Consider the following 26,987-nt stretch of genomic DNA (forward strand, 5'->3'; position numbering starts at 1 on the left):
GAGTGCAAGCAGACGTATCACTCGCTGGTCCGCCAGCTTTGACGAATATCGTTGTGATACGTATCGGCTCGGGCCAGGTCAACAACGGTGCCGTCTTACTGCTGGCTTTGTAAATTGCAAGTCTATATGCCCAACCAGCCCTACGTGGCACCCCGAGATGCCTATTGTTTCCCAACCATGACTCGTCTCTGTGCCTGACGAGAAGATATCAAACCAATTCCCAACACGATACATTAAGTTACAAGCATATCAGGAAGCTTCCTCAGTGAAGCACCAATCCGAGCCGCAGGAGTCAGACTCACCACGTCTGGTCCTTTGTCCAAGGAGAGCTCAGGAACTCGCCCTTGTCGTCCCTCGAGTACCCAATCTCATCCCGCTTGTCGTCTACAAGCCTCCCCCACTCAAGCAGCAGCCGGAACAGGTAGACGTCCATGTCCCTCTCGCCCAGCGCCTCGGCCGCCCACCGCGCCCCCTGCCGAGCGATCCACCGTGCGTCCTTGGCCCTCGCCTTCATGTCGGTGTCTCGCCCGTTGAGGTAGGCCCTCTTATGCGTGCCTGCAAAGTACGACAGCGTTGTGTGCAGGCCTTGGTAGCGCGTGTCGATGGGGACGAAGTGCAGCCACGGCATTAGCCGGTCCGTACACCACGTGCGGAAGAGCGTCGACACCATGGGCACACTGCTCGACCGGAGCGTGCGGACGAGGTCGGGAGACGGCCCGCCGTCTTCGTCTAGGAGGAGGATGAAGCGGTACTCTAGCGGGTCCTGGTCCTGAGCCTCGTCTACAACACCATATGTTTGGTTGATGAGGGCACAGTTTGGTCCGAGACAACCCGTGTAGTTGTTCATGCCCACACTGAAGGGAGTCGCAAGGTTCGCTTCTGTGACGGGCACCCTTTCGTGTCGATACTTGGTGTCGTCTTTAGCGGTTGGCAGGATCATGGTGACCTTGTCATGAGGGTTCTGGTTTCCCAGGAGATGAAGCAGTCGAAACTTGTGGTTTCCGCGCAAGGCCTGGTCACTGATAGGACCTTGACCGGTCTGGCCTCGCCAGAACATGGCATCGTAGCGGCGGTCAAAATCCCACTTCATATCCGGCTTCGAATCGAGAGGCCGGGGAAGGGGGATGAGGATATCTTGGAACGGCTCCGTTTTGGAACCTCCAAACAGGGGTAGCAGCTGCCGGATCGGCTCCGCGTGAGGGCTCGAGAGGGACATACCGTGAAGGTACTTGAGGTCTGGCTGGGAGCAGTACTCGAGGGATCGCTCCCAGTTCACCAAGATCTGCCCCTTGGAATGTCTCCGCACGCAGGAAGAGCAGAACTCGCCAATGTTCCAGTGGGGGGTGATCCGGGTCTTTGATCCAGGAGGGCAGGCCTCGACCTGCATCTGGCGATAGTCGGACGGGGAGATGAGAGAGTATGGTGAGTCTCCCTGTCCAAATACCGGTTCTTGAGTTGATGCTCTAGAGTCGAGCACTTCTTCAGTTTCATTTCCACCATCTACAGATCTCTTAGAAATGAGGTTCACAATCGGTGTAAGGTCAGCTCGGCTCTGCCCCTTGGCATTCTCCCAGGATGGAAGGATCCGCGGCGTAGGCTCCAGGTTGACAGGAAAGAGAAGATCGGGCAGAAACTTGGCAAACTTGTTTATGGATTCCACGAGGTGGTCCAATGCCTCGGCGTCAGGGCCAACAACATCAGGAGCTCGAGACGCCTTACCCCCGTAGACAGTGATTGTGTGAACTCCTGGGAGCTTTGCCAGCATGACGGCCCTTTGGCGCAGCTTGGCTGGCGGAACTGCCAGGAACGGCTTGAGATCTCTGTCGATCTGGTCGAATTGGTCAATGACAGTGGTGTTTCGAGCAAACTCGAACCAATCGGCGAAGCCTGGGGGCGGATCACGGTCATCGTGGCGTTCCTTGTAGATCCTGTGAGCGACGGGGAGACTACCGCTCATAGAAGCGTGCTGAAGCCATCGGTCATGTCTGATGTTTGCCCTAAAGACCAGATCGTCGATGGGATGACGCTTGTTAAAGGTCTGCGGTTGTTGAATGGTGATGTAGATGGTGGTCCCCACAACTAGACCAACAAGTAAAGCAGTGAGCATGAAGCGCCGAACAAAGATGACGGAGCGAAGATCGTGGCAGTATGTAAAAATGATCATGCCAAATGCCACGAACCAGAGCGGCATGATGGCAGGGAGCCGCGAGGGGTGCAGATAATCTCCATACGAGAAGATATTCTCGCACGCCTTTGCTGTGCCGACGAGGAAGGTGATGATACTAGATGGTGTAAGGGGCGATGTCTCGCACACCCAGAACGCGGCAGAGATCATGAGCGTGGCAAAGGCGAAGCTGTCGACGATGATGTCAAAGCCGTACAAGAAGCCGAATCCTGTATGGAGGGATGAAGAACCCCTAAGAAGCCTGCTTCCAACCCAGACGCAGCCCATCGACAGAGCCGACAGAACGAGAACTGTTCCCAGAGTTCTCAGACGAAGCTTGGCCGTCCGCGACCAAGCCAGTAGTCTCCATAGTAGGATGACGATTAGGGTATCCAGCATGAGCCCGACGCACTGAAGGAGCAGAGTGGTCCTCTTACTCTCAATTAAGTCGAAACAGTAGTATGTCGAGCGCGTCATCTGGCTGACAGCAAAGTACGTGCCTGTCGCAAACGTCAAGACGCTCGACACGGCCATGGTGAGAACGACCCGGGGCCCGCTGAACCAGTCGATTAGGTCGTCAAAGCACGAGCGCCAGGGATCATCAGGATCCTCTGGGGGAGGAAAGCCCCATTTCCGACGGGTGTTGAAGATTTCATATGCAAAGATGAGGACGCAGAGAAAGGACTGTGGATATGTCAGTATTCAGAGGGGTGTTATAACAGCTGAAGGCGGCATACCTCTAGACCTGGAGTCGAGCATTGCTGCTGGTAGTTTACACGGTGAAATATCTCCAACCTGAGAACAATGCAGAGAACTAGTACAGGAAGTGAGAGACGTCGTGGCCGCTTTGGCTGATGGGCATTGGGGCCATTAAGAGCGGCATCTGCAGCGCCATCCAGCAAAGACACCTCACGACGGTGTCTGGCAAAGCGTCCATCTGCACCAGGAAGCCACTTTGTAAAGCAGCTCACACCGTAGCATATGATGCCAGAGAGTAGAAACAAAAGGAATGACGATAGACGAGGGCTTTCTGAAGGGGGTTCACATGTGAGCCTCTCTCTCATGCCAAGACAAGGGTTGGTTGCAGACTAACCAGTTAGAGAATGCCGTTCCAGAGTCTGAGAGATGTAAAAGAATGACAAGGCGGCGCTGGTTAATGAGAAATTAGTTTCAGATGTAGAAATTTTGGCATTGGGGGATATACCAAAGGCCAAATAGTTGAACGACCCAATTCTGAGCCATGATGCTGATGGGAGGGCCTCGGGCCGCGTTTTCAGGGCCAGGATATCGCGAAACAAAGACAGGAAAAGAAGGTCGCCTCTAGAGAAATATCGTCATGTCATTACGGTCGTGCCCGGGATTACCTCGCCTCCTGCAGTACTAAAAACATGAGAGGGTGGAAACGAAACAAGTTCACGCCGTCGTAGATGAAGCTGTCATGATGAGGCCCCTGGTCATCTTTTTTTCCCCATTATCTCATATCAGGGGAAAGAGGCTGACGACACACGTCGAAGCAGCCCCTGAGATATTACCTAAGCGGGCTATTTACAGCAAGTTTCAGCCACTAAAACGGGTTAATTGCCCCACTATCCCACGGCAGCTAGTTCAAACTCCCCTGAGATCATCTCCAACTTCATGCCACCATCGCCAAAAACATCCCCCGGCCTGTGATGTAATCATCCTTCTTTCGTCTCTTTGCCATGGCCGGCTTCAACGATGCGCCCTTCATCAGGGGCCTAGCCGTGCCCTCCGTCTGTACCCTGATAACCTTTCTCGGCTACTTTTCCCAGCTCGTCTTCTCCTACTCGACACTCGACCCGGGCCCGCCCTCACGCTCCGAGACGATCCTCTTCAACGGCCTCCTCCTCGTCCTCTGGATAACATACTACCGCGCCGTCACCGTCGACCCGGGCCGTTACGTCTTCAAGGACCGCGTTATCGACGCAGATGGACAGCGCTGGTGCAACAAGTGCTCGGCGCCTAAGCCGCCGAGGTCTCACCACTGCCGCCATTGTGCGAGGTGCGTGCCAAAGATGGATCATCATTGCCCGTGGACGCGTAACTGCGTGTCCATGACAACGTTTCCGCACTTCTTGCGCTTCCTCATCTACACGAACCTGTCGCTCTGGATGCTCGCATACCTCCTGTGGCAGCGCTTCGCCGTCCTTTGGGAACAGCGCCTCATGCCTGCATACCTGGGTCCCAGCCTCCTTGGCCTTATATCGCTCTCCCTGATCACGCTTATCGACTTCTTCACCACTGTAGCGCTCGGTATCATGCTCATCAACACGGTCAGAGCTTGGATCTTCAACCAGACCATGATCGAGGGCTGGGAACAGGAGCGTCATGAGGCCCTCATTGACAGGGGCGTCAAGGACTGGTGGGACGTTACGGGGCCCGATGGTGAAAAGGTCCGCTTCGAGAAGCTCGAGTTCCCATATGACATTGGCTTCTTCGCAAACATGTCCCAGGCCATGGGCACCCGTAACGTCCTCTGGTGGTTCTGGCCCCTCGCGGGGAACCCCGTCATTGCAAAGGACGGCCGCGGGTCCGGCTGGACATGGGAGGAGAACGGCTTCAACCGTGTCGAGGGTCTCTGGCCGCCGCCTGACCCGGATAAGATTCGCCGAGCAGGGCGGGGTTGGCCGGCCGCGAACCGCAACTACGCCGAGGAGCTCCGCCAGGCGAATCTGAACCCGGAGGAGTTCAAGGCCGAGTTTCAGCGACGACAGGATGAGGATTCGAGGAGACGCAGGAGGCAGCTCATGGCCGAGCTGGAAGAGGTGGACGACTTTGACATGTACGACGATGAAGAGTATGACCACGGCTTCGACGGGGGCATGGGCTGGACAAACTCAGACGGAGACCGTTTACGAGACTATGGAGTTGATGAGGAAGAGTCAGAGCCCGAGTTTGAGGACGAGGATGTCCCACTCGCAGAGCTCATACGAAGAAGAAAAGTCCTACAAAAGGACAACTACGACGATTAAAGGGACGTGAAATGAAAAATAGAAAGAATAGAAATCTTTTTTCAGTTTAAAAGAGGCAATTTGACATTTCTAGAACAAGCAACAAAAGAACAAGAGAAGCTAGTAGGTTGAAACATGTAGAAATCTTTCTTGATCCATGCTTTTCCTCCCACGTAAACCCTTCTCCCTTCCAAGCATACAGACGATGAATCCTCCCTGCCCCCATACGCTTGCCCAAAAGCTTTCAAGAAAAACCCAACAAACGGCCGTGACTCTTTCTCTTTTAGCCCAGCCCCCAAACAAACAAAGGGGCTTTCCCAGCAAGCAAATCAACTCGGTTGCCCAGCTCAGTCTTGTATACAACAAAAAATGCCCCACCCTCTTTCTCTTGCTCTTGCTCTTGCATGCTCTGTGTGCGTGTGTATGTGTGGTGTGCGCGCGCGCAAGGTTGTAAATCGACATCTTTGTCATTATCTTTTTTAACGGAAAGATTCGTGAAGCATATACTCGTGTCGACTACCAGTCATCATCATCCTCCTTCTCCCGCTGCATGGCGTTCTTGCGAGCCAGGAGAGCATCCGCCAGACTGCCTCCCAAGCTGGGTGTAGGAGTGCTGCTACGACTTCCGGTACTACCGTTCAGCGTGTTGAGGCTCATGCCCGAGTCGCGCTGCTGCAGCTCGGCAGGCTTGCGGTTAGCCGCAGGCCGTTTGGCCGGGGGCTGCGGAGGCGTCGGCTTGGCCCGTGGTGGGGCCGGCGGCGCACGCGGAGCCGGAGGAGCTTGTTCCTGAACATAGGCGGCAGGAACCCAGGCCTGCTGCTCCGTCTGCTGGTTCTTGGCTAGCCACCAACCTGGATGATAGTGTTAGTTAACATGTTCCATTGCTAGTATAAACAGGATGACTTACCATTGGTCGACTTCTGGACAATCTCGACGATCTCATTGGCGTGGATCGAGAGCTCGTTCTCCCGCTGGGCCGCAAAGTCGTACAGAACCTTGGCCAGGATCTTGGGGGGACTTGCTGGTCGTGCAGGGGCAGCAGGGGGAGGAGGTGGTGGAGGTGCACGCCCAGCACCGCTAGCATTGCGGGTATGGTTTGAGATGGAGTTTGCAACCGCAGCGTGCGCGTTTTGTGTCGACACGGGACGATGGGGGACAGTGACGGGACCTTGGGAAGCGGCAGCGGGGATGGCGGCAGCAGCAGTGACAGCAGCTGGTGGTTGAGGAGTAGGTCGTGAGCCCGCTCCAGGTCGAGGCTTGGCCGTTCGGTTGCCAGTGAGTCGAGATGGTCGACCGTTGGGACCTCCGGGCTTGATCAACTTGCCTCGAGTGATAGGTCGAGGGGGTACTGGCTTGCCCTTGGGAGTGGGCTTCGAGACCGAGTTTGGTGGCTCACCAGGTTGTGTGTGGATGCCACCACTCTTGTAATAGTCGACTGGAAGCTGGGAATCCTTGAGAACCTTGACCTGCTGCATCTTGCCTGGCTTCTTGGCGTATTCGATTGTGTCACCGATCTTGAGGTTGAAACCTCCAGGCATTACCCGCTGCATCTGAGTAAACAGTTCAGTCTTGAACACACAGTTCATCAGAGGATCCGGTTCCTGTGGAGAGCCAATGCCGAGTGAGAACCAGTCATCACGAGCCGCCGAGGCTCCAATGAACTTGATCGCGCCCAGAGGCACAGACTTTTCAGCCGAGATATGGGGCTGACCATTGACGAGGGCTTGGGCAATGATATAGAACTTGCTGTTTGTAACAACAATGATACGCGGGCTGGGCTTGCTGGAACGACCGAACTTGGCTTCCAGGATCTCAGCTCGGCAAGAGAAGATGGTCTTCTCGTTTGAGCCAATGCCAGCAGCATTGCGGATCTGCGCTCCAGGACCATTGGTAGCATTGATGCCCAGATAGTCGCCGAGGAATCTTCGGGAACCCAAAAGACTCATACGACGTCTCTCCTTGCGTCCTCCGAGAACCCGGTGGCCCTGGTCTCGAAGTTGCAAGTACTCGGCTCCAGTTCGCTTCTTCCTCCAGAACCTCTGGATTCGAGTAGCAGATTCGGCTCGGTAGGCAAGATAGGCTCTCCACATGCGCTGGATTCGTGTGGCCATGTTATGCCAGTATCTATCTCTCATGTGCTCAAGGGCAAAGAGAGTTTCAGGAGCCTTGATGAATGCCTTGGTGACTCCCATCTGCCACTCTTCCTTAGGGATGCTGGTATCCTTGAGAATCTGCTTGACAGCAGCCTCGGTGGTACCGTCCCAAGTGTATTCACCAGCATACGATGTAGCAGGTGACAAGAGGAAGAATCGGTCAACAAACTTGTCGAATGCTTGACGGTAAGCGAAACCGGCTCGACGAATGCGAACGTTCTCCTGAAGACCAAGATACTTGATTTGATGAAGAACATTGGGACCGTTGTACTCAGTGGGCGACTTGTTCTCGTTCGGCTTGATGGTTCGGATATATGAAGGCTGGCACTTCATCAAAGTATCGACCAGGGCATTCGCAGACGTTCGGATACGGTCACCAGCCGAGGGAGGCTGCTTTCGGTTATCTTGATCAACCGGGCGAGGGAACAGGGTATGGACGAATTGGTTTCCGCTGTGCTGGAACAGGTTGAGCAGACCCTTGAGGAGCTGATCCTTGTTCTTATCCGTAATACCATCCACAGTATAGGTGACATCACCAGCGTAGTGCTTGATGATGAAGTTTCCTTGACGGGGGGTAAGATGGGCGTGCGACATGCCGTTGATACTCTGCATAAAGGTTCGGTCGCAAGCTGCCGGATCAGCGTGCGCAGTCTTGGTGGCATCCTTCATGGCGGAGAAGATGCCTGGTGGTCGGATCTGCTCGATCAGGTCACACACAACCTTGTTGTCAAAGTACTTGATTGGCGTCCATTGAATCTGCTCCTTCGCGTACTCGTCTTGCTCGGCCTTGAGAGTGAGCTGGATAAAGATCTGCTGCAGCTTCTCGTTGACGTAGTTGATACAAAGCTGTTCGAAACTGTTCTTTTCGAAAATCTCGAAGCCGTAAATATCCAGAATACCGATCGTGTTGCTAGTTGGCTGTCGGGCCTTAAGAGACTTGTTGATGCGCTCGACAATCCAGTCGAACAGATTGCTGTAAATGGCCTTGGCTAGCGCATCTCTTGTAGCCAATGCCTGGGCCGGGTTCGCAGGCGATTCGATAACCTCGCCGTTTCGAGGAGTCAGAATTCGGATCGTGATGGCGTTGATGAGCTGCTCGGGGGTGACCTCCATGAGGTAGGCGGCGAAATCCACCACGGATCTATCAATCACCTCGGCATAACCACTCTGATCCTCCTGGAACTGGATGTTTCCAATCCACAGAATGGCCGCAAGCATGCGGAAGATCTCGTCTTGCTCGGGTTGGCTGAGGCCAATAATCTTCATGGCGTTGAGCGTGTCTTGGAATTCGGCGAGATCGTCGATGCCGTCGACGTCGAAGCATTTTGACCGGCTCGTGTAGACGTACGTCTCGGGTTTCTGGATGCCAAAGGTCTCTCGGTACTGCTGCGAAGCGCCCTTTGTGAATTGGTAAAAGATGTGGAAGTTGCGCTCGTTTGTAATCTGGCCCACCACTCGCGTCTTCTCCAGGAGGTAGTTTGTGATGTCGGCGCCCACGGGTTCGCCCTGAGCGTTAAAGTAAATTTGTAGGTATTTGCCGAATCGCGACGAGTTGTTGTTTCGCAGTGTCTTGGCGTTTCCAAACGACTCGAGCAGGGGGTTGGTTGCCAGCACCATGTCCTTGATCTGCTTGATGTCTCCCGACTCTCCACCAGACACGCTGGCGATGTACTGCATGATGCGCTTGGCGGCCTCGGTCTTGCCAGCGCCCGACTCTCCCGAGATGATGACGCACTGGTTATCATTGTAGGCCTTCATGTTGTAGTATGCGGATTCGGCGATGGCGAAGACGTGCGGCGGCATCTCGAGTCGGTTCTTGCCCTTGTAGGTGTCGAGGACCTGGTCGGTATAGATGCCCAGGTCCCGGAAGGGGTTGACCGAGACCAACACATGGCCGATATAGGTATAGATCTCGGCGCCCTCGAATCGCTTCTTCAGGTTTTCGTTGATGGCCTCGTTGGACACTTTGCTCAGCAGGGTCAGATCGGAGACACCGATCTCCTTCTTCTTGGTGGTCTCGAAGGTAGCCTTCTTGGGCTTTGCGCTGCCGCTTGCGCCAGCCGCGGCCCCGGCGCGGGCGTCCTTATTCTTGGGACGTCTTGATATTCCCTGCGCAACGGGAGCAACGGTCAGCAAAAGAGGCGCCACCGGAGGGGTTGTTGGCACCTTACCATGATGTGCAGGGGATTGGGGGGAGAGGGGGGAGGAGGAGGAGGAGGAAAGGTAACCAGATAGGCGATAGTTGGTTAGACGGGCATCAGAGGATCGATCCCGTGAGAAATAAGCGAAGGACTCCGGTAGGATGGGTCGGAGAGAAAGATGCGATGTTTTTTTCCAAAGGAAACGCTGGAAGCTTTGATGTGGCTGGAGTCGAGATTGTGTTCAGCGATGATCTGGTGCCTGACGGGAGGTGACGAAAACGCCGACGATTTTCCGCCCAGCACAGCCCCCTACTGTCGCTATCTTACGCAACAAGTGGCGGGGGACAGGCAACGGTTATTCACTTTTTTTTCGCTGGGCTCCTTGATGAGCCTTGATATCCACGTATCCACGGGTTTGTCTCCGAATACGCGGCATTCAGAGTCCGAAACTTGAAATGAGTAATTATTCACAGAGATGTTTGATGGCCTAACATTGCTGTTGTTGGATGTCTACCTACTGCAGTATTACCGTAGTGCTGTCCTTATCATGCATCAAAGTCTTACAACGAATAACAACATTTCCGTTTCTACCAAGTCCAGCTCGTGTGTCGTCATCATACGTGCCAGAACCGGCCTCGTCGGGAAGAAAGGGTCGTCTCAAGTCTCTGCCCGCCTCTAATGTCTGTGCCTAATAATAAACGACTCCACCTGTCTCCCTGGCTGCTGGCCATCAATCTTGGTAGATCCTTCACAGGGATATATTGCTTATGTTAGTTCGGCTTCCAGAAAATGTGTTTCTGGATCCCAAGCTGTAAATCAACAATGGTTGATTGCGATTCAACTGATATGGTGATGGTTGGCTGCTTGCCGTATTAGGCAGGTAGAATAGTTCAAGCGAGAGTTGGTTTCGATTGTGTTGAAGCAAAGCACACAATTATCGGCCAAATCAACAATTCTTTGCACTCAACAAGAGGCATTCATCCCATTGCAACACACGTGCCAAAACCAGGATCCTTGATTACATACATTACCTTCCAAGTTATGATGACGTTGTTCGCAGGGTATCTCTAGAGCAACAAGGTGGTGTCATGAAACCGCATGAATCTGGACACGGCTGAGTTGTAGGGTGACACATGGCTCCTCTGCTGGGACGACATCAATAACGCCAGGAAGTAACTCAATGCCATTTCTCTTTATGCAACTCATCCATTGTTGATCAAGCGGCCCACTCGCCTCCAGGAACAGCTCCATCGTCTTCGGCATCAAGCGCCTTGGCTTGCGTCCCCATCCCCGCCAAACAAGCTCCAACCCGCCAAAAGCCTCGCTACAGCGCTCTTATCCAAGTTGTTAGGGCTCTCTACGGAGGAAAATACGCCCGTTCGAGTGGCTTCACAAGAGGGCTCGTCAATGACTGGTCGCCAATCCCTGCCCTGTGACGCAGGCCAGTCCCTTGGTTGCGGGGTAGCAACCGCATGCCCACTGGCGTGCTGTGGTGATCGCGCGGGACATCCCATCCCAGCTCAGGTGATGATGAGCACCACAGACGGAACATGGCATTAAAAACATGGCCTGGCTGCCGTATCAACGGCCCATTCTGAGACCTTAGCTTGAACGTTGGGTGAGATACATAACACCACTACATCCGCCATCTGAGACTTGTTTACTCTCTTCTCTTCTCCATCTTCATTCAACTTACAACAACACAATACACTGAATACTTCACATCACCATTGAACTCACTCACATCCGCAATGGCCGACACTACTGAGCAGCAGCCCCAGCTGGTTGACGAGACTCCCATCTCGCCCATTCGCCCCAACCAGGAACGGAGAAACTCCCTTGAGGACCACCTCAAGCACCGCCCCGATCGTGCCGAGCTCGTCGAGAGTGAGAAGCCCAGACCTACCAATCCGGCATTGCCCACGTAGAGCCTTGCTGACACGGCCCCCAAACAGAAAACATCCTCCCAGCCTCGACCGCGGCGCCAGGCCTCCTGGCGCACCAGAAGGAGGTGAGTCATGACAAGACAATCCAAGCCCTCTTGCCCAGCCCAGTTGCCTTTTCTTTGTTGAAGAGCCACCATCGCTGACGTAGCCCCACCACGCGCAGCTCCAGAAGCACATGCTCGAGGACAAGCTCAACGACAAGATCTCGCACCGCCCAGACCCCGAGGCCCTCATCAAGAAGGACATTTTGCACGATGACCCTCGCACCACGGGTCAGGACGAGGCTGCCAAAAAGTACGAGGAGGCCATCGAGGACGAGTATGCCAAGCGCGAGGGTGGCGCCTGAGCATGATGTCATGCGACGGGGTCATGAGCCTCGGCGCTCATGATACCCAAACCCATGGGGCTCGGGACGAGTGAAATGATTTTTCAAACTTTTGGGCAGGCATGTTAACAATATGGGACGGGACTAAGTGGGCGCTTTTCGGCTGCAGCCGGTCATTTTGGCCGGTCTTGTAATTATCATGGGAAATCCTCGAATTATTCTAGCACTAAACACAGAAACCGACTTTGAGTGTGACGGGCAGACCCTGGACTCAGCATTGTGATTGGCCGTGACTCTGATGCATGGAAAGTGGAATCACGACTATTAGAAGCCACTTCTCATCCATCCCCCTTGTGAAAATCACAGCGGGGAGAATGCGCATGCTCCGGAGATGGTGGAGGAGGAGTGCGGGCAAGACGGGATTGAGCATCAAAAAGGCAGACCCCTGCCGACAGTTGGGCTGCAGGTACCGGACGGGAGGGAACCCAATGCCCCAGATATAGCAACGCCCAACCCTTCACACCATCATTCACAGGATACCCTTGAACCCTTTGCAGAGGAAGAGAGAGAAAAAAATCAAGGAAGAAGCAATTTAGATCAAGGGGTACGGGGAGGGGTGAAACAAGACGGAGACGCGGTTGGCTTGCAAGAGCAAAAAATTGAAATTTGTTTCATGCTCGTCGGACCAGGCCGACGGGCTGAAAACCCAATCTGATCTCGTAGAAGACAAGACAGAGAGATTGAGGGTGCCAGGGCCCCAGCCCTTCTAGAAGTAAGTCAGTGCAGACCCCGAGGGTCGCGCTGAAGAAGTGTACATGTGAGTGTATCCGTATACCCGTCCACCCATAACCAACAAAGTAAAAATCTTGTTCCAGTCCCAAGATCCTGCCCAAAGCCCACAACTTGAAGGTGGCTGTCGAAAAAATTCCCATGCCCAGTTGAGTTGTCCGAATCGCCAGTCGCTTAATGATACATCGCCACGCTGCGCATAATCCTGTTCGATGACCCCCTAAAACGCCGGTCCGTGCTGTATCCCATATCCTTTACATGTGTATCGCAGTCAAAGAGTCGCAGAGAACAAAGGAAAAGAAGAGTCGAGAATGCTCAAGATCGAGAGTAGCTGTTGGAGTAGGTCGGGCTGGGCGAGTACTGCTCGAAACCGACTTTGTGGTGGTTGATGACGGTGTTTCGTCCAGACTTGGCGACTTGAGTGGTGTGCTTGTCTGCGTTGATGGTTAGTGTGGGGCCGAGCGGCATTGAGCCCGGAGGCCCGGGGAGATGATGAAACTCACCAGCACCATACTCGCGGTACTCGCCAGGGGAAAGTGACCGAGGGGTTGAGTCTGTCGAGGAGACATAGGATCCAGATGAGTAGCTGTAGGAGCTGTGGATGGAAGGCTCCTTGGAGCTCTGGTGGATCTGGACTGTATAGGGGGCGCTCATGATTGCGGTTTTGAGTATTGTTGTTGGTGTTGTGTGAGCTGGAGAGTCTTGCACCGTGAGGCTTTGTTGCGTGTAAAACTTTGTCAAAAGAGACCAAGAGTTGTTTGGATGCTGGAGGCTGGAGATTGGAAGTGTCTGGTGAGGATAAAGGGGATATTCCAGCTGTGACGAGGAAGGGGGTCTATATGTAGTTGAAGTCCATGGCGATGCAGCCGACAGTACGTACTCTACCATTCCCTCAGGACAAGTGGATTTAACCCAAGCCCTGACTGCCTGGGGAACAAGGATTGCCAGGCAAAGCGCAAGGCAACTCCTGGACGGTTGGTAGATGGAACCTGAGGGAGTGAGTCAAGCAGAGGCCACACGAGGAACCGCGCGCTGGCAGGCTCCCGGGTCCGGCACGATAGCGGCCATCTACGATGAAGGACTGGGGGGGGAAGGGGACCAGGGGCGTGTAGTCGGGGTGCAGGACGATGGGGCGTAGGCAAATCATTGGGCATCGAGTGGCTGTCAAGGGCGATGAGAAACAAGGGACCAGAAAGAAGGATCCTGGTATTCAGAGCTTCCAAAGGCACGGGACATGTCTCGGTGGCAAAAAAGCTGTCAAGTGAAGCTTGGGTGACGCTGGTCGCTGGGACGGGGCGGAGCCATTCAGAGCGAATGAGCAACCCGGCGCAAGGCAGGGCAAGGCAAAGCCCCACGGCGTGTGCGAGCGAGTGAGCGGCAGCCAAAAGAAGCTGGGAAAGGAAAATCAAAATAGACGAAACAGGACAAGGAGGAAAAGGGTCCGTTGTTGCCTGTAATTGGGGGCCACAGAGTTCGCTTGTCTCGGTCGAAGTTCTTGGTAAGGGCCTGTGAGACCCTTGGTAGGACAAAGGGCTTATTTTTTTCACGGTCATGACTGAGACACGTGAGAAAGCATCTTTGAAGTGACTGCATGAGATCCCTTGATGCCGCAGCAAGCCATCGCAGGCACAAGGCACCAGCGCAAGCCCAGCCGTGACACCAGCCTCTGCCTCGCATCAACCGGCAAATCCAGGTACCGTTGCCTTGGGTTCCATGGATCCATCCACACATCGTCAGTTAATTAATATCGGCGGAGGATGGGGCGTGCAGGCTCGTGAATCTACCTGCTCTATCTGTCATTCCAATCTCTGTCTCGCAAATCTATTGCGGACGGACTAATTTTTCCCCTATTTTCTTTTTCTTGCCCCTTTGGGCTCTTGCTCCCCTTTGAGGCTGGCCTCGACTTTTGTCGCAACTGGCATCGCCCTTGCTCAACGTCCCGGCTCGTTCCATTCAGATAGATTCGTCGATGCCCAAACCGAGGTGTGTGTGGGCGAGAGGGCCCGAGCCTATCGAGGACGCGAATACTTCCCAGCCGGGCGGAAAGGGGGGGAGGGAGGATGATTAATCGCTGTCTCATTGCTCCTAAGGGGAGGGAATATCATGATCAAGGCGAGACAGGGCCGTGAAGCGTTTGAAGCGCTTGGTCCAGGGCCTCTCTCGCTCAGGTGGATCTGACACATGCAGGCTCTCTCGGTGCCATCCCATCCCAGCACAGGGTCAAAGAGCCGTGGGCCCGTCTTGCTGCATCTCTGCTGCAGGAACTGATGTGACTACTCGGCTGCAAGAATGACGATTAGCTGGAGCCCTACACCCTCGCGCCCTACACGTCGTCACGCGCGGCGAGTCAACCGATGCTCCAGCGCTCCAGCCGCCCCAGGCTGTTGACGGTGTTGTGCTGCGCAGAGGGATGGATGGGCGGCTGGACCCGGCAGTGGACGCTGTCACATCGAACCTGTCAAACATCACCACCCAGTGACGTCGCGATGTTTGAATCTACCACAGCCTTCCCGGTGACTAGTCGGACAAGGCCGGCTTGGGTATTTCCTTTTTACGCCTCACCTTGGACAGCGCTCGTGTCGGCTGCAGCCAATACAACGCAGCATCACAGCAAAGCGTCGTGTATTCGTCATGGGTCACAAGGGAGAAGCAAAATGGTTTCGCCTCGTCGCCCTGCCAGACAACAAAGCTGCGCAAAGCAAGGCGTCAGATTGGCGACAGCAGTGGTGTTGACGCGGTCAACGTGACTGCATACCCAGGGCGTGTTTGGCATCGCAACGTTGTCTCCATGGATGGGCCCTTGCAAAGATGCTGCTGCTGCGTCCTGCGCCCTGCCCGCTCATGACGGGATCCGGTCCTGCAGTCCTCCCCAGGTTCCGAATGGAGATAAAGATACGGACGGGATGGGACAACCTAGCGCCAGATCGGGAGCTGCGACTAGGGGCCATTGGCCAATGACTTGGCCAGCTGTCCCAGGCTGGGCTTGGACCCTGCTATGACGCTGTTGCTTGGCTGTTTATAGGGGCCAGCCCAGCGCAGAGGTCACGCTGTAGAGTTTAGGTTGGCTGTCCTCTGGACGAGCCACGTCGCCGCGACTGAGAGGCTCCTCTCTGGTCTCAAGGGGGAACCATCCATCCACCCAACAACCTCGCATCGCACCGCCTTCCCCTCCAAACCAACCACACCCTTCGACGTCACAAGCCTCCAGATTCAGGCTTCTCAACGTCTTCCACGCCGACCTTCCACTTCTTCCATTGCCCCTCCCTCCCCGTCTTCATACCCGAAGTACTGTACGCATCGGTGCTGACCCCGCCCGAACCGCCACCATGAAAGCCGCCCTGATCCTGTCTGTTCTGGCCTCTGCCGCCGTTGGCGTTGTCGCCGAGGAGCTCAAGATTGACGTGACGCTGCCCGTCGTCTGCGAGCGCAAGACCAAGAACGGTGACAAGATCCATATGCACTACCGTGGCACCCTCGCCGCCGACGGATCACAGTTCGATGCCAGTAGGTCACCCTCCACCTTGCATCGCCCGTTGCGACAGCTGCGCTACGCAAATCAAATACTAACTCGGACACACAAGGCTACGACCGGGGCACTCCCCTCGTCTTCAAGCTTGGTAGCGGCCAGGTTATCAAGGGGTTCGTGTTTGCCTCACCGTGATGCATTCGAGCCCGACGCTGACAGATAATCAAAGATGGGATCAGGGTCTCTTGGACATGTGCATCGGCGAGAAGAGGTAGGTGAAGACACAACGCATTGTTGGCGATGTTCCCATTGTTGACCCCCTGACTTAGGACTCTGACCATTCCCCCCGAGTTCGGTTATGGCCAGCGAGCCATTGGCCCTATTCCCGCCGGCTCGACCCTGAGTACGTTAATCCCCCTCCTTCTCGCCTCATCTTTGGCGCCTAACACTTTGTGAACCTATAGTCTTCGAGACGGAGCTCGTTGGCATCGATGGCGTCCCCAAGCCCGAGAAGATCGAGACCAAGGTTGTCGAGAAGGCCGAGTCTGCCGCCGACAGCGCTGAGGAGGCAGCCGAGTCTGCTACCGAGAAGATTGCCGAGAAGGTCGCCAGCGCCGTCGCTGAGGCTGCCGACGCCGCCAAGACCATCCTCGCGGATACCGATGACGCCCCCGTTCACGAGGAGCTGTAATGACCATGTACACGACCATATCGCTCTTGCATACCCCATCTTAGGTGTAAAACTTGAAGAAAAAAACCGGAGCCCGTCACTATCGACGTCGTTCTGCTTCTACTTCCTAGGAGGCCCCACGCTGGGCATCGCCAAGCAGGTGACTGTTGGCCGCAGCTACATGGCCGTCCGGGGCATGTAGCGATGGTCTGCATGGATGACAGCAGGTTATGCCCGTAGATCGCGACAACTCGGTGATGTCATGTCATGATACCTCTGCTGTTGCGGATAAGAGCGGTCAATGGGTCCGGATATGCAGTTGGAGCCACGGCTTTCTGATTTCCGAGGAATTGAATCTCTATCACATACTGAGATACGCCGTGCGACCCCAGAGCCGGCACATGTATGTATGTGGTGCTGCTCGAGTCATGTTGTCGTAGCTTGCACATTGTCGGTCAGCCGGTGAGCCCCAACCACCGAGTCAGATGGATGTGGGATATCGGTTAAATGGAGCAGAGGAATACGTATTTATCCCTTTGGATGGAAGAACATTGCCTAAGCCCTTACAATTTCCTGAGCTATGAACCGAGATTGGTAGAGTCTACGATACGATGCAGGGTAGGGAGATCCATACCCAGTAATGAACAAGCGATAACCCGGATGTAAGTACTATGATAGCAGAGTCATGGAGCGGGTCATACCGGAGTATTGGGCTTCATAGCTGCTGGAATGGTGTATTCTGACCGTTTCTCTTAATTCGGGTTCGAGTTCGCGAACAAGAAGAGGATGTGCCGAGTTTCGGAGGCGATTTTCAGTCGTGGAGGTATAGTATTCGTAGGTAGAGTTGTTTCAGGTGACATATGCATGAACAAAGCGTGTTATAGGCATGTGCTATCCGTATAGTACGTGGTATTCGAGGCAAGCCCTCAAGAGCACGGCGCATAAATGCAACCATCAGCTTACTTGTGCCGGGTAGGTAGTGGTGGGATAGAGTCTCGCACAAGCGACAACCTACCCTATCTCGACGAGCAATAAAAATGTGCCCATTTGAAGCTTGTTCTGTGGAATACAATATTTGTCTAGTGTGCTTGATTTTGCGGTTTCTAGGATACCCTTTGTATTTGATCGTTAGATGGCCCGGATATCGTAGATGTAGCCGTATTCGTTTCGGGGTGCACTGAGCCGCACCGCCGTCATCCCGCTGTTTCTCAAACAGGCGTCGTCGTGGCTTCCACGTGGCGACGGATCAATCGATGAAGCTAACCGCCGACGGGAAGCTTGATTGATGACAGCGGCACCGTGATTCTTAGTTGGAGTCTAAATTGACGGACAGGATAGCGGTGACGGCGCATTGTGATGTGGTTTAGATTGCATATGTCTAGAGCACTATGTGCTGATGCTTGGTGTAGAGTAGCCTAGCGACTGCCAAGAAATGCCAACACCGACGAGATCGGATCTAATCACTTGGCTAGAATTGATTGGAGAGCAGGTCCTCACCAACGACATTATCCCCATCATTGTGCAAAAGCAAGCACAGCAAGAGAACAGATTCAATGTGGCCCAGTTGAAGCACCCGTTACTCCCTCTGACTGCTTTATGTTTGGTGAGGAAACAAGGCGAGAACTTGCGTATTGGTTTCTTCTCGCCTCGACTGGAGGATCTCTTCGCTTCCATAAGTGCTGACGAGAGATAGGTACCCTGCCGTTGAATAACAAATTCTCGATAAACAAACAGAATTCACTCTATTGGTTTATGCAAGGGTGGGGTTTGATTGGGATCCATGGAAGCTCATTTGAAGACTTGCCAGTGCCCAGCTGCTCAGCCACCACCACCAATTCAGGGACGATTCAGGGATCATTGACGAGCCACCATTATCGTGGGAACAAGAGAAATCTTCCGTGATGAACGGCACTGGAACTGTCAACGGTCAAGCCGCATTGCCGATGCGTGCTGACAGTCAGCGGCGACGGTGGCAAGCATTAAAGTTGCATCTAAAGGGATGGATGAAACGGCACAATCATCCACTCCCGGACTGAACGGTATATTGCGAGTCCGTGACGGGACAGTCAAACCTCCACTGATACCCGCCCGGACGCGCCCCCGGGCCCGCTGGCCATTTAGCACTCCCCGGGAACTAAAAAGGAGCTTCCGCTGGGAGTGGAGGGGCGGGAATTGAAGAGGAATGGCCAAAATCTTAACGGGACGACATTGGATATTTCGTATCGCGCTCATCCACTTGTGGCTTCATGGGGAAAGGCAAAGAGGTTATTCGAGGCCAGCCTCTGTGCCGTCCTGCCCGAGCTGGCTCCCTCACAACGCTGTGTTATAGCATTGCTTGGGCCCTTACACGATCCCTAACCCCCTGCCCTTCACTGTTGCCCCCATCGGCCTCACCTAATACTCGTCGCGCTGTTAGCGGCCATTCGATAAAGCACCCATGTTCTAAGCTCCAGCGGGTGAGATGGAGCGGCCAGGTACCGCACGGCAGCCCAGGTACCACCACAGGCACAGGGGACGGGACCCGAGAGGCAGTGCACATTCGGGGCTACCGCTGTCGCGTCTCATCCATTCGATTTCTCCCTTTCCACGCCGTTTTATCCTTGGACGATGCATGGCCAGTTGTCAAGTCTCCTTTTCTTTGTCTGAGCTTTCCAGGTTTTCTGTTGCAGAGGCGACGACCCTCCCATCGGCACCTACCTCCGCTCCGCTGTGCGTGCCCCCCTTGGTAGTTTAGTGCTCCCGCGCTCTCTTTCACGTCGCTTCCCTTTTTCGTACCGACTTCGACTTCTTTCATCACCACTTGCATGTCGACATCGCCACCAGCATCACCCAATTCCGCCGCTCATTATCATTTTTAATCGACATGTCTTTTCATTTCAAGTAAAGAGTCTCTTACTGAACCACTTACAAATCCCTGAGAGGCTCTGCGCACTCTATTTGGAAGCTGACCATTCCAACCGGGGTATACATCTTGGCATCGCCCCCAAGAACCGACGATGCTCTCCTCCATCAAGACTCGATGGGAAGAGCTCCTGGAGGAACATCCAGGCATCAGCCGTTTTATCCCACCCATCAATTACATCACCATCCACTACGCCTACTTCATCTTCGGCTCTCTCTTCTTTTCTGTCATCTTCTGGGGATCTAGCGAGCCGAGTCGCAGCATCCGCTACATCGATGCTTTGTTCCTCGTCGTGTCGTCCTTCTGCGACGTCGGCCTTAACACTGTTAATCTTAGCGAAATCACAACATGGCAGCAGGTTCTGCTATACCTTTTATTCATCCTCGGTAGTGCTCTTTGGGTCTCATTCTGGACAGTCATGGCACGAAAGCATGCCTTCGAGAAGCGATTCGAGGATATCGTCATGGCAGAGCGAGAAATGCGAAAGCGTCGTGCCGCTGCCAAACCAACTCCGGCACTTAAGAAATTCTTTACCTTTGACAAATTCAAGTCGTCTCCCCCAGCCACGACTACCCTCCCTGGCTTGGGCACCCGCCAGCCTACCATGATGGAAAAGGGTGACCCCGACGAATTGATGGCTACAACTCTTCCCATGCGCCGCGCAAGGTCTGCGCCCGAGGAGTCTATTTCTTCTGACTCAGAGGACAACGATAGTAATACGAGCACGGTAGCAGCCCATCCGACTCTTTCTCCTGGTGCCAACGATCACATCACGTTCGCTAGCAGCATGGCGCATCCCAATGGTCGTAGAGGAAGTGTCTCCATTTACCAACATAACGACGACAACAACAACGGGGGCTTGCCAGGGGCACGACGGCCCTCGATGGCGGAGTCGGCCAAAAGCGATGAATCGGAAGATTTCCTCTTGCACTGGAAGAAGATCCTGGGCGCGCACAACACTAGCAAGAGAGGACAGTTTTATGACTTGAGTTCCGATGAGCGTGAAGCTCTGGGTGGTTGTGAATACAGAGCGCTCAAGGTGCTCGCGGTCGCCGTTCCTCTGTACGGCTTTATCTGGCAGTTCCTCAGCGCCCTCGCATTGGGTGCCTGGATCAACAATTATAGACCTGAGGCGGCGGCAGTCAATGCCGTGAACCCCTGGTGGTGCGGTATCTTCCTTTCATCCTCGGCCTTCAACAACGCTGGCATGTCTCTTCTCGATGCCAATATGTCGGCCTTTCAAGACGCCTACTTTGTTCAGATTGTTGTTGGCATCCTCATTCTGGCAGGAAACACAGCTTACCCTCTTCTTTTGCGACTCTCTCTCTGGTGTTGTCTCCAGGTACTCAAACTGACGACTCCGGAGACCGCACATGGCCCCTGGAGAGAGACCATCGAGTTTATCCTCAAGTACCCTCGACGAGTCTACACCACCCTTTTCCCTTCTCGTGCAACATGGTGGCTTTTTGCTGTCATCGCCACCATCAACACCATCGACTGGGTCGCATTCGAAGTGCTCAACATTGGCAATCCTGTCGTTGAGGACATGCCTGTATCTGATCGAGTCATTGCTGGATGGTTCCAGGCAGTTGGTGAGCAAAACTTGACTTCTTTTCGTAACGCCTGCTAACGTTAATCAAGCTGTGCGCGCCGCTGGCTTCGCTGTTGTTTCGATAGCTAAGCTATACCCTGCTGTTCAGATGTTGTACATGATCATGATGTACATTTCAGTCTATCCTGTCTCTATCACCATGAGACACTCGAATGTGTATGAGGAACGATCTCTCGGTATCTACGAGGACGATCCGCAGATGCTAGAGGAAGAGAATGGCAATAATCTCCCCACGATTGCGGAGGAACCTGAGAAGACACCCTTGCGACGCAGAGTCACGGCCGCGGTTCATAAAACCGCTCACAAAACCGTCAAGAGATCAATGACATTTCACGGCGTGGGTGTGCGCGCTCCGCCCAAAGGACCCGACGACAACTCTCGCATCTCCTTCATTGGCCAGCAGATTCGCGGCCAGCTTGCCCACGATATGTGGTGGCTTATCCTTCCTGTCATTATCATCATGATCATTGAGACGGATAACTTCCTCGACAAGCCTCTCGAATATAGTGTTTTTAACATTCTGTTCGAGGTGGTTTCGGCATATGGCTGTGTTGGTCTTTCCATGGGCGTTGCCAACAACAGCTACAGCTTGGCGGGAGGTATGCACACGGGCAGCAAGCTCATCCTGTGCATGGTGATCATCAGAGGGCGTCACCGAGGTCTCCCTGTCGCCTTGGATAAAGCTGTGAGGCTACCGGGCGAGAAGTTGCACAAGGAAGAGGAAGAGGACTCACGGATCAGGAGAACGAAAACGATGGACAGGATTGCCAGTCGCGAGTCCAGGGCCATATAAAGGCCTATCCCAGATACCTACATGTGTGAGCAAGGCGTTTAAGGATGTGTGTGATGTTTCAAGATCTGGTTCAGGCAACGGAAAAGATAGTCCAAAATGGATATGTAAGAGACTAATCGTACAGAGTATATATAGACCTATTTGATTGCATGGATCATCATCATAAACTTCATCTCATCTATCCAAAGAACAGCTGTTTCTGTTTGGGATCGACTGTTCGTGGTCGCCCTCTCTTCTTGTCTGCTATGCGCGGCTTCTTGGGCTCCGGCGTCGTGTCCCTCTTTATGGAAGGGCCATCTTCCTGCACAGCGTCACGTATTGTCTGCCGAGATAGACAGAGGTCTATGTGCTCGTTGAACTGCCTTTCATCGGCAGCTTGTGGCCTACTGCATATAGGACAGTCCCACCATTCCTCGGCAGCTTGCTCCTTTACAGGGTTGGGGGCAATCTCCTTGCCGTGCCTTCGATATGGTGAGTCTCCGGGGCTGTCCTGGTTGCTTGACGAGCCTTCCAAGAGGCCGTCTGCATCGTCGATTTGCAAGTCGGCCTCTGGCCACTGTTCCCATTCTCCATCATCGTCGCTGGCCTTTCTCTTGAGGTTTCCCTCGGACTGGCGGTCTTCCGAGTCGTTTCTGCGCGGCCGGAAACCGAAAAAGGCCATGGTATCAGGCTTCTTGGTGCTGACGAGGTGTGTGCATCGTAAGCCCATCAGCCGTAGCTTCATACCTGGCATGTCCTGCTCCAATTTGGAGAGGATGGGAAGGGCATGGTTGTACAGGTCATCTGCGAGCCAGATGGCGCGCGGCAGGACAACCTGGCGGGTAAGTACCTCAAAGGTGTGAAGCTTGACCTTGAGGCAGAGGGTGCGGCCTTTGCATTCGGCGCGTTTCATGTCCTTCTCAAGCTCCTCGGCTGTCCACCGTAGCTTGTCTCGTAGCTGGGTTGGATCGAACATGTCACGAAACGTGCTTTCTGTGCCGACACTCTTGCGTTCATACTCTTCAGCTGGTTGAATCTTGGTGCGTCCCAGACCGAGATAGCACTTGAACAGGAACTCTGAGGTTTTGTCACCGAAGAGAGGGTTGAGAAATTGTCGCTGTGCGTAGAGATCGCCACATGTCTTGATACCGATTTCGAGGAGTTCTCGTTCAAGAACACGACCGACACCATTGACCTTTCGTGTAGGGAGATCGCGCATAAAGGCCATGATGGTAGGTCGATCACTTGGTAATACGTATTGGCCGTTGGGCTTGTTCATGTTGGAGCAAATCTTGGCAAGTTTTGCGTTGGCGGCTATACCAGCAGAAACGGTAATGTTGGTTCTTTGGTGGACTTCGCTTCTCATCTGTTCGACGGCTTCTGCTGGATCCATCTGGTGTTCTTGACAGTACTCGGTGATGTTCAGGTATGCCTCGTCGATGCTGGCACTTTCGAAACGTGGGTCGTAGTTTACAAGGACCTCCCGGACTTCCTGTGCCTTTGCATTATACTTTTCGAAATTTGGCTTCAGAAGGATGAGACTTGGGCACAACTTCTTGGCCACGAAGCCCGCCATGCCTGATCGACAGCCAAACTTGCGGGCAATGTAATTGCAAGTTGTCAATACACCACCGCCAACAGCAAAAGGTAGGCCCTTCAACTCGGGTCGATCCAACTGCTCCACGGCTGCGTAAAAGGCATCGCAGTCCACATGAACGATGTGTTGTGTCAAGTCACGGGAAAGCTCGAGCTCGGCGATGAGACGGTCAGCGTTGCGTAGATCGCGGGTGAGGTCCTTGTTTTCGAGCTCGGTCTTGCGGGCGATGATTTGTTCGATTTTACGGGTGAGGACTTTGTCGCGGACCTCTTCACGGTTAAAGAACTTGGAGCCTTTGGAGGCATTGTAGATGATCTCGGAGACCTAGACTTGGTGTTAGTCATGTCTAACAACGAAGTTGAGCTGGAACACACCTTGGTCTGATCAACCTTGTCCTGACCTGCTTTTAGGAGCGAAGGGCCGAGCAGGGAGTATTTGAGAGTCTTGAGAGCATCCTCGTCCAGATTTTCGGTGGCATCTTCTGTGACTTCTTCAGTTTCACCAGGGAGCTCTGGCGTCTCCTCTGTAGATGGTGACGGAGGTTTCTCCTCCGGCTGATCTAATGAGGTCATCTCAAGGAGTGAATAATGACAGGTCCATAGCAGTCGTCAGCGATATCGAAGGCATCATTAACAACGACCAAGATGCCGTCCCGATCTCCGTCGCGTGTCAGCACAAAGGAAGAAGTGAGACGTGACAAATGCCCCTCGATGAATGGACGCGTCGCAAGTTTGAACACGAAGTCACGTGATATTTCTTAGCGTCTATCTTTGGGCAGCTTCGACGGTGGGGGCCGCTAATTTGGAGGTGGGACAGCTTTAACGACACCAAGGGTCCTACTCTTCGGATTGGCTGGCACATGTGCTTCCCCTCCCTAAGAACAGGCGTTTAAGCGCCGACATCGACAACCTTTGCAGGGCCACACATGCATCATGTCGTCCGTTGGAAACAGAGGAGCAGATCAGTCGTCGTGCCGCCCAACGAGCCAAGTGGCGCACGAGGGCAGGAGGGTACAAAAGCCCAAGGAGCCCGCAAGTTGTGGGAGCTTGGCGATGTGACCCGTCTTTTCCTCCTTTTCCTCTCTTGCGACCAGTGTCTCGAGTCTTACTCTATCATTGTTGGAGCTGCTGCTGTGCTGAACCCCTCAAGAGCTTGAGCTTCAAGATGGCGGCGCGGCCAGGAGAGGAAAATGTTGCTACTCTGTGAGTTGCGATTTGTTGCGCCGGCTGTTCCAGATGCTAACTCTGCTGTCAAGCTTTGGAGATGTTCATTACTTTTACAGCCCCGAGGATGTGAAGCCCAGGCATCACAGATTCGACAAGGGTTCCTACGTCTACCTCTTTGAGCATGCGGGCGAGCGCCGGTGTCGCATTGAGGTTGCCAACCAACCTGGCACTGAGGACCAGGACGCCTTTGAAGGATGTAAGGCCTAACATGGGGTACAGCAGCTGTTGGGCACACGCTGACATTGCGCAATCAGTCCTCGACCAGACCCACGTTCGATACTCGTACAAGCAGCACTGCATGGTCACGTTGACGGCACCCGAAGCTCCTGCCGACCAGAACGATTGGCATTTGCCGACTTATGATCCCCGGAATGAGAACAAATACCACTACAAGCTCCACTCGGTGGACATCTACTTCTGGACGCAGAAGGATGCCCTCCAGTTTCTCAATGGTGTCAGAAGGGTCGTCCCACCATCTCTCGTGGAGGTTCTGGATGAGCCCGGTCCGCCCCCGCAGCCGGCTCCGATGAGCTCCGTTGTTCAGCAGCTGGAGAATGTAGCCATCTCGGACCCCCAGTATGCGTCATCAAAGCCTTCATCTGGCGCGCCGAGCTTTGCGCCTCCCCCGACCGCACCGGCCCCGTCGACGGAGGCCCCTGCGGAACCTGCCACCTTTGTGCCGATGGCGTACAACCCAGCGGCCCCCGCCGCTCCGGAGACGATACAACACCGAGAGAAGACGCCGCCTCCGGATGAGGACCCGCTCAACCCGCTTGCCGTGGCTGTCGCCTACGATTATCAGAAGCAGCCCTTCACTCCCGGAATGCCCCCGCCTTCTCAATTCCCTCCCGGAGGGGTTACAAGCCCTGGACTGCCTCCACCTCAGTTTGGCCAGCATCCCGGACTTCATAGAGCCGCAACAATGCCAGCTCAGGGCTTGGGAAGCCCATACTCTGCAAACTTCCCTGGCTCGCCCGGTTTCGCGCCTCCACCTCCACCTCCTCAGACACAACCACCGCCGCAGACGCAACCCCCAGCGCAGCCGACGCCGCCAACAACTAACCCAGGCCTTCCTCCACCCCCGGGAGGCTTTGCGCAATACACCTACACTCACCAGCAGGCGCCAGCTCCTCAGGGAGGAGCAGAGTATGGTGTCCACCAGCAGGTGTACCGCCCCACGCAGACCGAAATGGCCAATTCGGAGATCTACTCGTTCCAGCCACAGTCACAGCAGAAAGAGCCGCGAGGCAAGCTCGAAGAGAACGCCGGACGCCTGGAGCGTGGCGTGACGGGTATGCTGAAGAAGTTTGAGAAGAAGTTTGGATAAATTGATTCCAGGTTGGACATGTTGGGGGAGTTTGGGTGGTTGGATTGCAGGCGTTTCAACCTCCTGGCGTCTATTTCTATATCCTTAATTCTTTAAGTATTAGTTCATACTGCATCATCTACGCTTATGTCTGTCGCGTGTGCTGGCAGCCCCTCATTCTTTAAGCCAGGCAAGGTATTCTCATGAAGTGGCTGGGACCATTGGTTTGAAAGAAGTTGTGCTAGTTTCATGGGACAGGAATATTGCTGATGAAACAGTATCCCCAAGCCCAGGAAGATGCCACGCCAGCTTGCTGCGTCGTTGGAAAGCTAAGGTATACAAGTGGTGCCGTTCAGTGTTAGGCCTGGGATGATGCCGGTGGCCTGAGACAGACCGCATTATGACGATGGGGCAACGCCTCCACTGTATAATCCACGTTGGAAAAGCAAAAGAAGAACGTTATGGAAGCCGTTGGGTCAGAACGGCGAGGCCGAGGGCTGCATCTGCATCTGCATCAACCTAGTTTCTTATGCCGTCGTGTGTAGGATCGATCGAGAGGGACGTTGCATTGCGAGACTATCCAAGGTAACGAAGCAACTATCCGGGTCTGATGCAGACAAGACGCAGGGAAGGACTTGCGATCTAAGACTCGAGATGCAGAGTGGTTGCACTCATCGTGGTAGGGCAACTGCAGAGTGAGCCGCAAGGGGAAGAAGGGGTTGTCAATTGCGAGAATTCTGAAGCTGATCATTAGCTGTAAGTGCATCCATTGCGGAGAGGCTGACACGGCTGGCTGGAGCCACTAAGCGAGGGGCTCAGCCACCAGCCACCGGAAAGGCTCCAATGACATTTGAGGACTGATGCTGGCTTCATGCTGGTCATCAACGGATGCATTGGAGGCATGGGACTCGCAGGTTTGGAATCATCAGGGCGCAGTGTTGTGTCTTTT

General features: G+C 54.2%; 9 protein-coding genes across 9 annotated transcripts; 5 read left to right on the forward strand and 4 right to left on the reverse strand.

Annotated features, from left to right (window-relative positions):
* Positions 1–298: 298 nt before the first annotated feature.
* NCS54_00042300 (Hypothetical protein) lies at positions 299–3,406 on the reverse strand (the record flags this gene model as incomplete). The annotated part of the gene is made up of 4 exons (XM_053146075.1): positions 299–2,848; positions 2,902–3,194; positions 3,258–3,313; positions 3,369–3,406. 4 exons carry the CDS (start codon positions 3,404–3,406, stop codon positions 299–301), a joined length of 2,937 nt encoding a protein of 978 aa, XP_053002050.1.
* Positions 3,407–3,864: 458 nt separating this feature from the next.
* Positions 3,865–5,154, forward strand: NCS54_00042400 (Palmitoyltransferase PFA4; the record flags this gene model as incomplete). The annotated part of the gene is made up of 1 exon (XM_053146076.1): positions 3,865–5,154. The coding sequence occupies one exon, from the start codon at positions 3,865–3,867 to the stop codon at positions 5,152–5,154; it is 1,290 nt and encodes a 429-aa protein (XP_053002051.1).
* A 495-nt stretch (positions 5,155–5,649) lies between these two features.
* On the reverse strand, positions 5,650–9,460 carry NCS54_00042500 (Myosin-1; the record flags this gene model as incomplete). The annotated part of the gene is made up of 3 exons (XM_053146077.1): positions 5,650–5,984; positions 6,041–9,395; positions 9,458–9,460. The coding sequence occupies 3 exons, from the start codon at positions 9,458–9,460 to the stop codon at positions 5,650–5,652; spliced, it is 3,693 nt and encodes a 1,230-aa protein (XP_053002052.1).
* A 1,718-nt stretch (positions 9,461–11,178) lies between these two features.
* NCS54_00042600 (Hypothetical protein) lies at positions 11,179–11,719 on the forward strand (the record flags this gene model as incomplete). Its single annotated transcript, XM_053146078.1, has 3 exons — positions 11,179–11,314; positions 11,383–11,438; positions 11,522–11,719. 3 exons carry the CDS (start codon positions 11,179–11,181, stop codon positions 11,717–11,719), a joined length of 390 nt encoding a protein of 129 aa, XP_053002053.1.
* A 1,083-nt stretch (positions 11,720–12,802) lies between these two features.
* On the reverse strand, positions 12,803–13,375 carry NCS54_00042700 (Hypothetical protein; the record flags this gene model as incomplete). The annotated part of the gene is made up of 2 exons (XM_053146079.1): positions 12,803–12,921; positions 12,991–13,375. The coding sequence occupies 2 exons, from the start codon at positions 13,373–13,375 to the stop codon at positions 12,803–12,805; spliced, it is 504 nt and encodes a 167-aa protein (XP_053002054.1).
* A 2,186-nt stretch (positions 13,376–15,561) lies between these two features.
* On the forward strand, positions 15,562–16,644 carry NCS54_00042800 (Peptidylprolyl isomerase; the record flags this gene model as incomplete). The annotated part of the gene is made up of 5 exons (XM_053146080.1): positions 15,562–15,991; positions 16,069–16,126; positions 16,183–16,224; positions 16,283–16,356; positions 16,418–16,644. Exons 1-5 carry the CDS (start codon positions 15,814–15,816, stop codon positions 16,642–16,644), a joined length of 579 nt encoding a protein of 192 aa, XP_053002055.1. The 5' UTR covers positions 15,562–15,813.
* A 2,975-nt stretch (positions 16,645–19,619) lies between these two features.
* Positions 19,620–21,930, forward strand: NCS54_00042900 (Potassium transport protein; the record flags this gene model as incomplete). Its single annotated transcript, XM_053146081.1, has 2 exons — positions 19,620–21,117; positions 21,167–21,930. The coding sequence occupies 2 exons, from the start codon at positions 19,620–19,622 to the stop codon at positions 21,928–21,930; spliced, it is 2,262 nt and encodes a 753-aa protein (XP_053002056.1).
* A 178-nt stretch (positions 21,931–22,108) lies between these two features.
* Positions 22,109–24,078, reverse strand: NCS54_00043000 (DNA polymerase kappa; the record flags this gene model as incomplete). The annotated part of the gene is made up of 2 exons (XM_053146082.1): positions 22,109–23,830; positions 23,881–24,078. The coding sequence occupies 2 exons, from the start codon at positions 24,076–24,078 to the stop codon at positions 22,109–22,111; spliced, it is 1,920 nt and encodes a 639-aa protein (XP_053002057.1).
* A 316-nt stretch (positions 24,079–24,394) lies between these two features.
* Positions 24,395–26,059, forward strand: NCS54_00043100 (Hypothetical protein; the record flags this gene model as incomplete). Its single annotated transcript, XM_053146083.1, has 3 exons — positions 24,395–24,708; positions 24,762–24,928; positions 24,987–26,059. The coding sequence occupies exons 1-3, from the start codon at positions 24,671–24,673 to the stop codon at positions 26,057–26,059; spliced, it is 1,278 nt and encodes a 425-aa protein (XP_053002058.1). The 5' UTR covers positions 24,395–24,670.
* Positions 26,060–26,987: the final 928 nt, after the last annotated feature.

The sequence above is a fragment of the Fusarium falciforme genome, chromosome 1 (assembly GCF_026873545.1).
Source record: "Fusarium falciforme chromosome 1, complete sequence".
NCBI lineage: Eukaryota > Fungi > Ascomycota > Sordariomycetes > Hypocreales > Nectriaceae > Fusarium > Fusarium falciforme.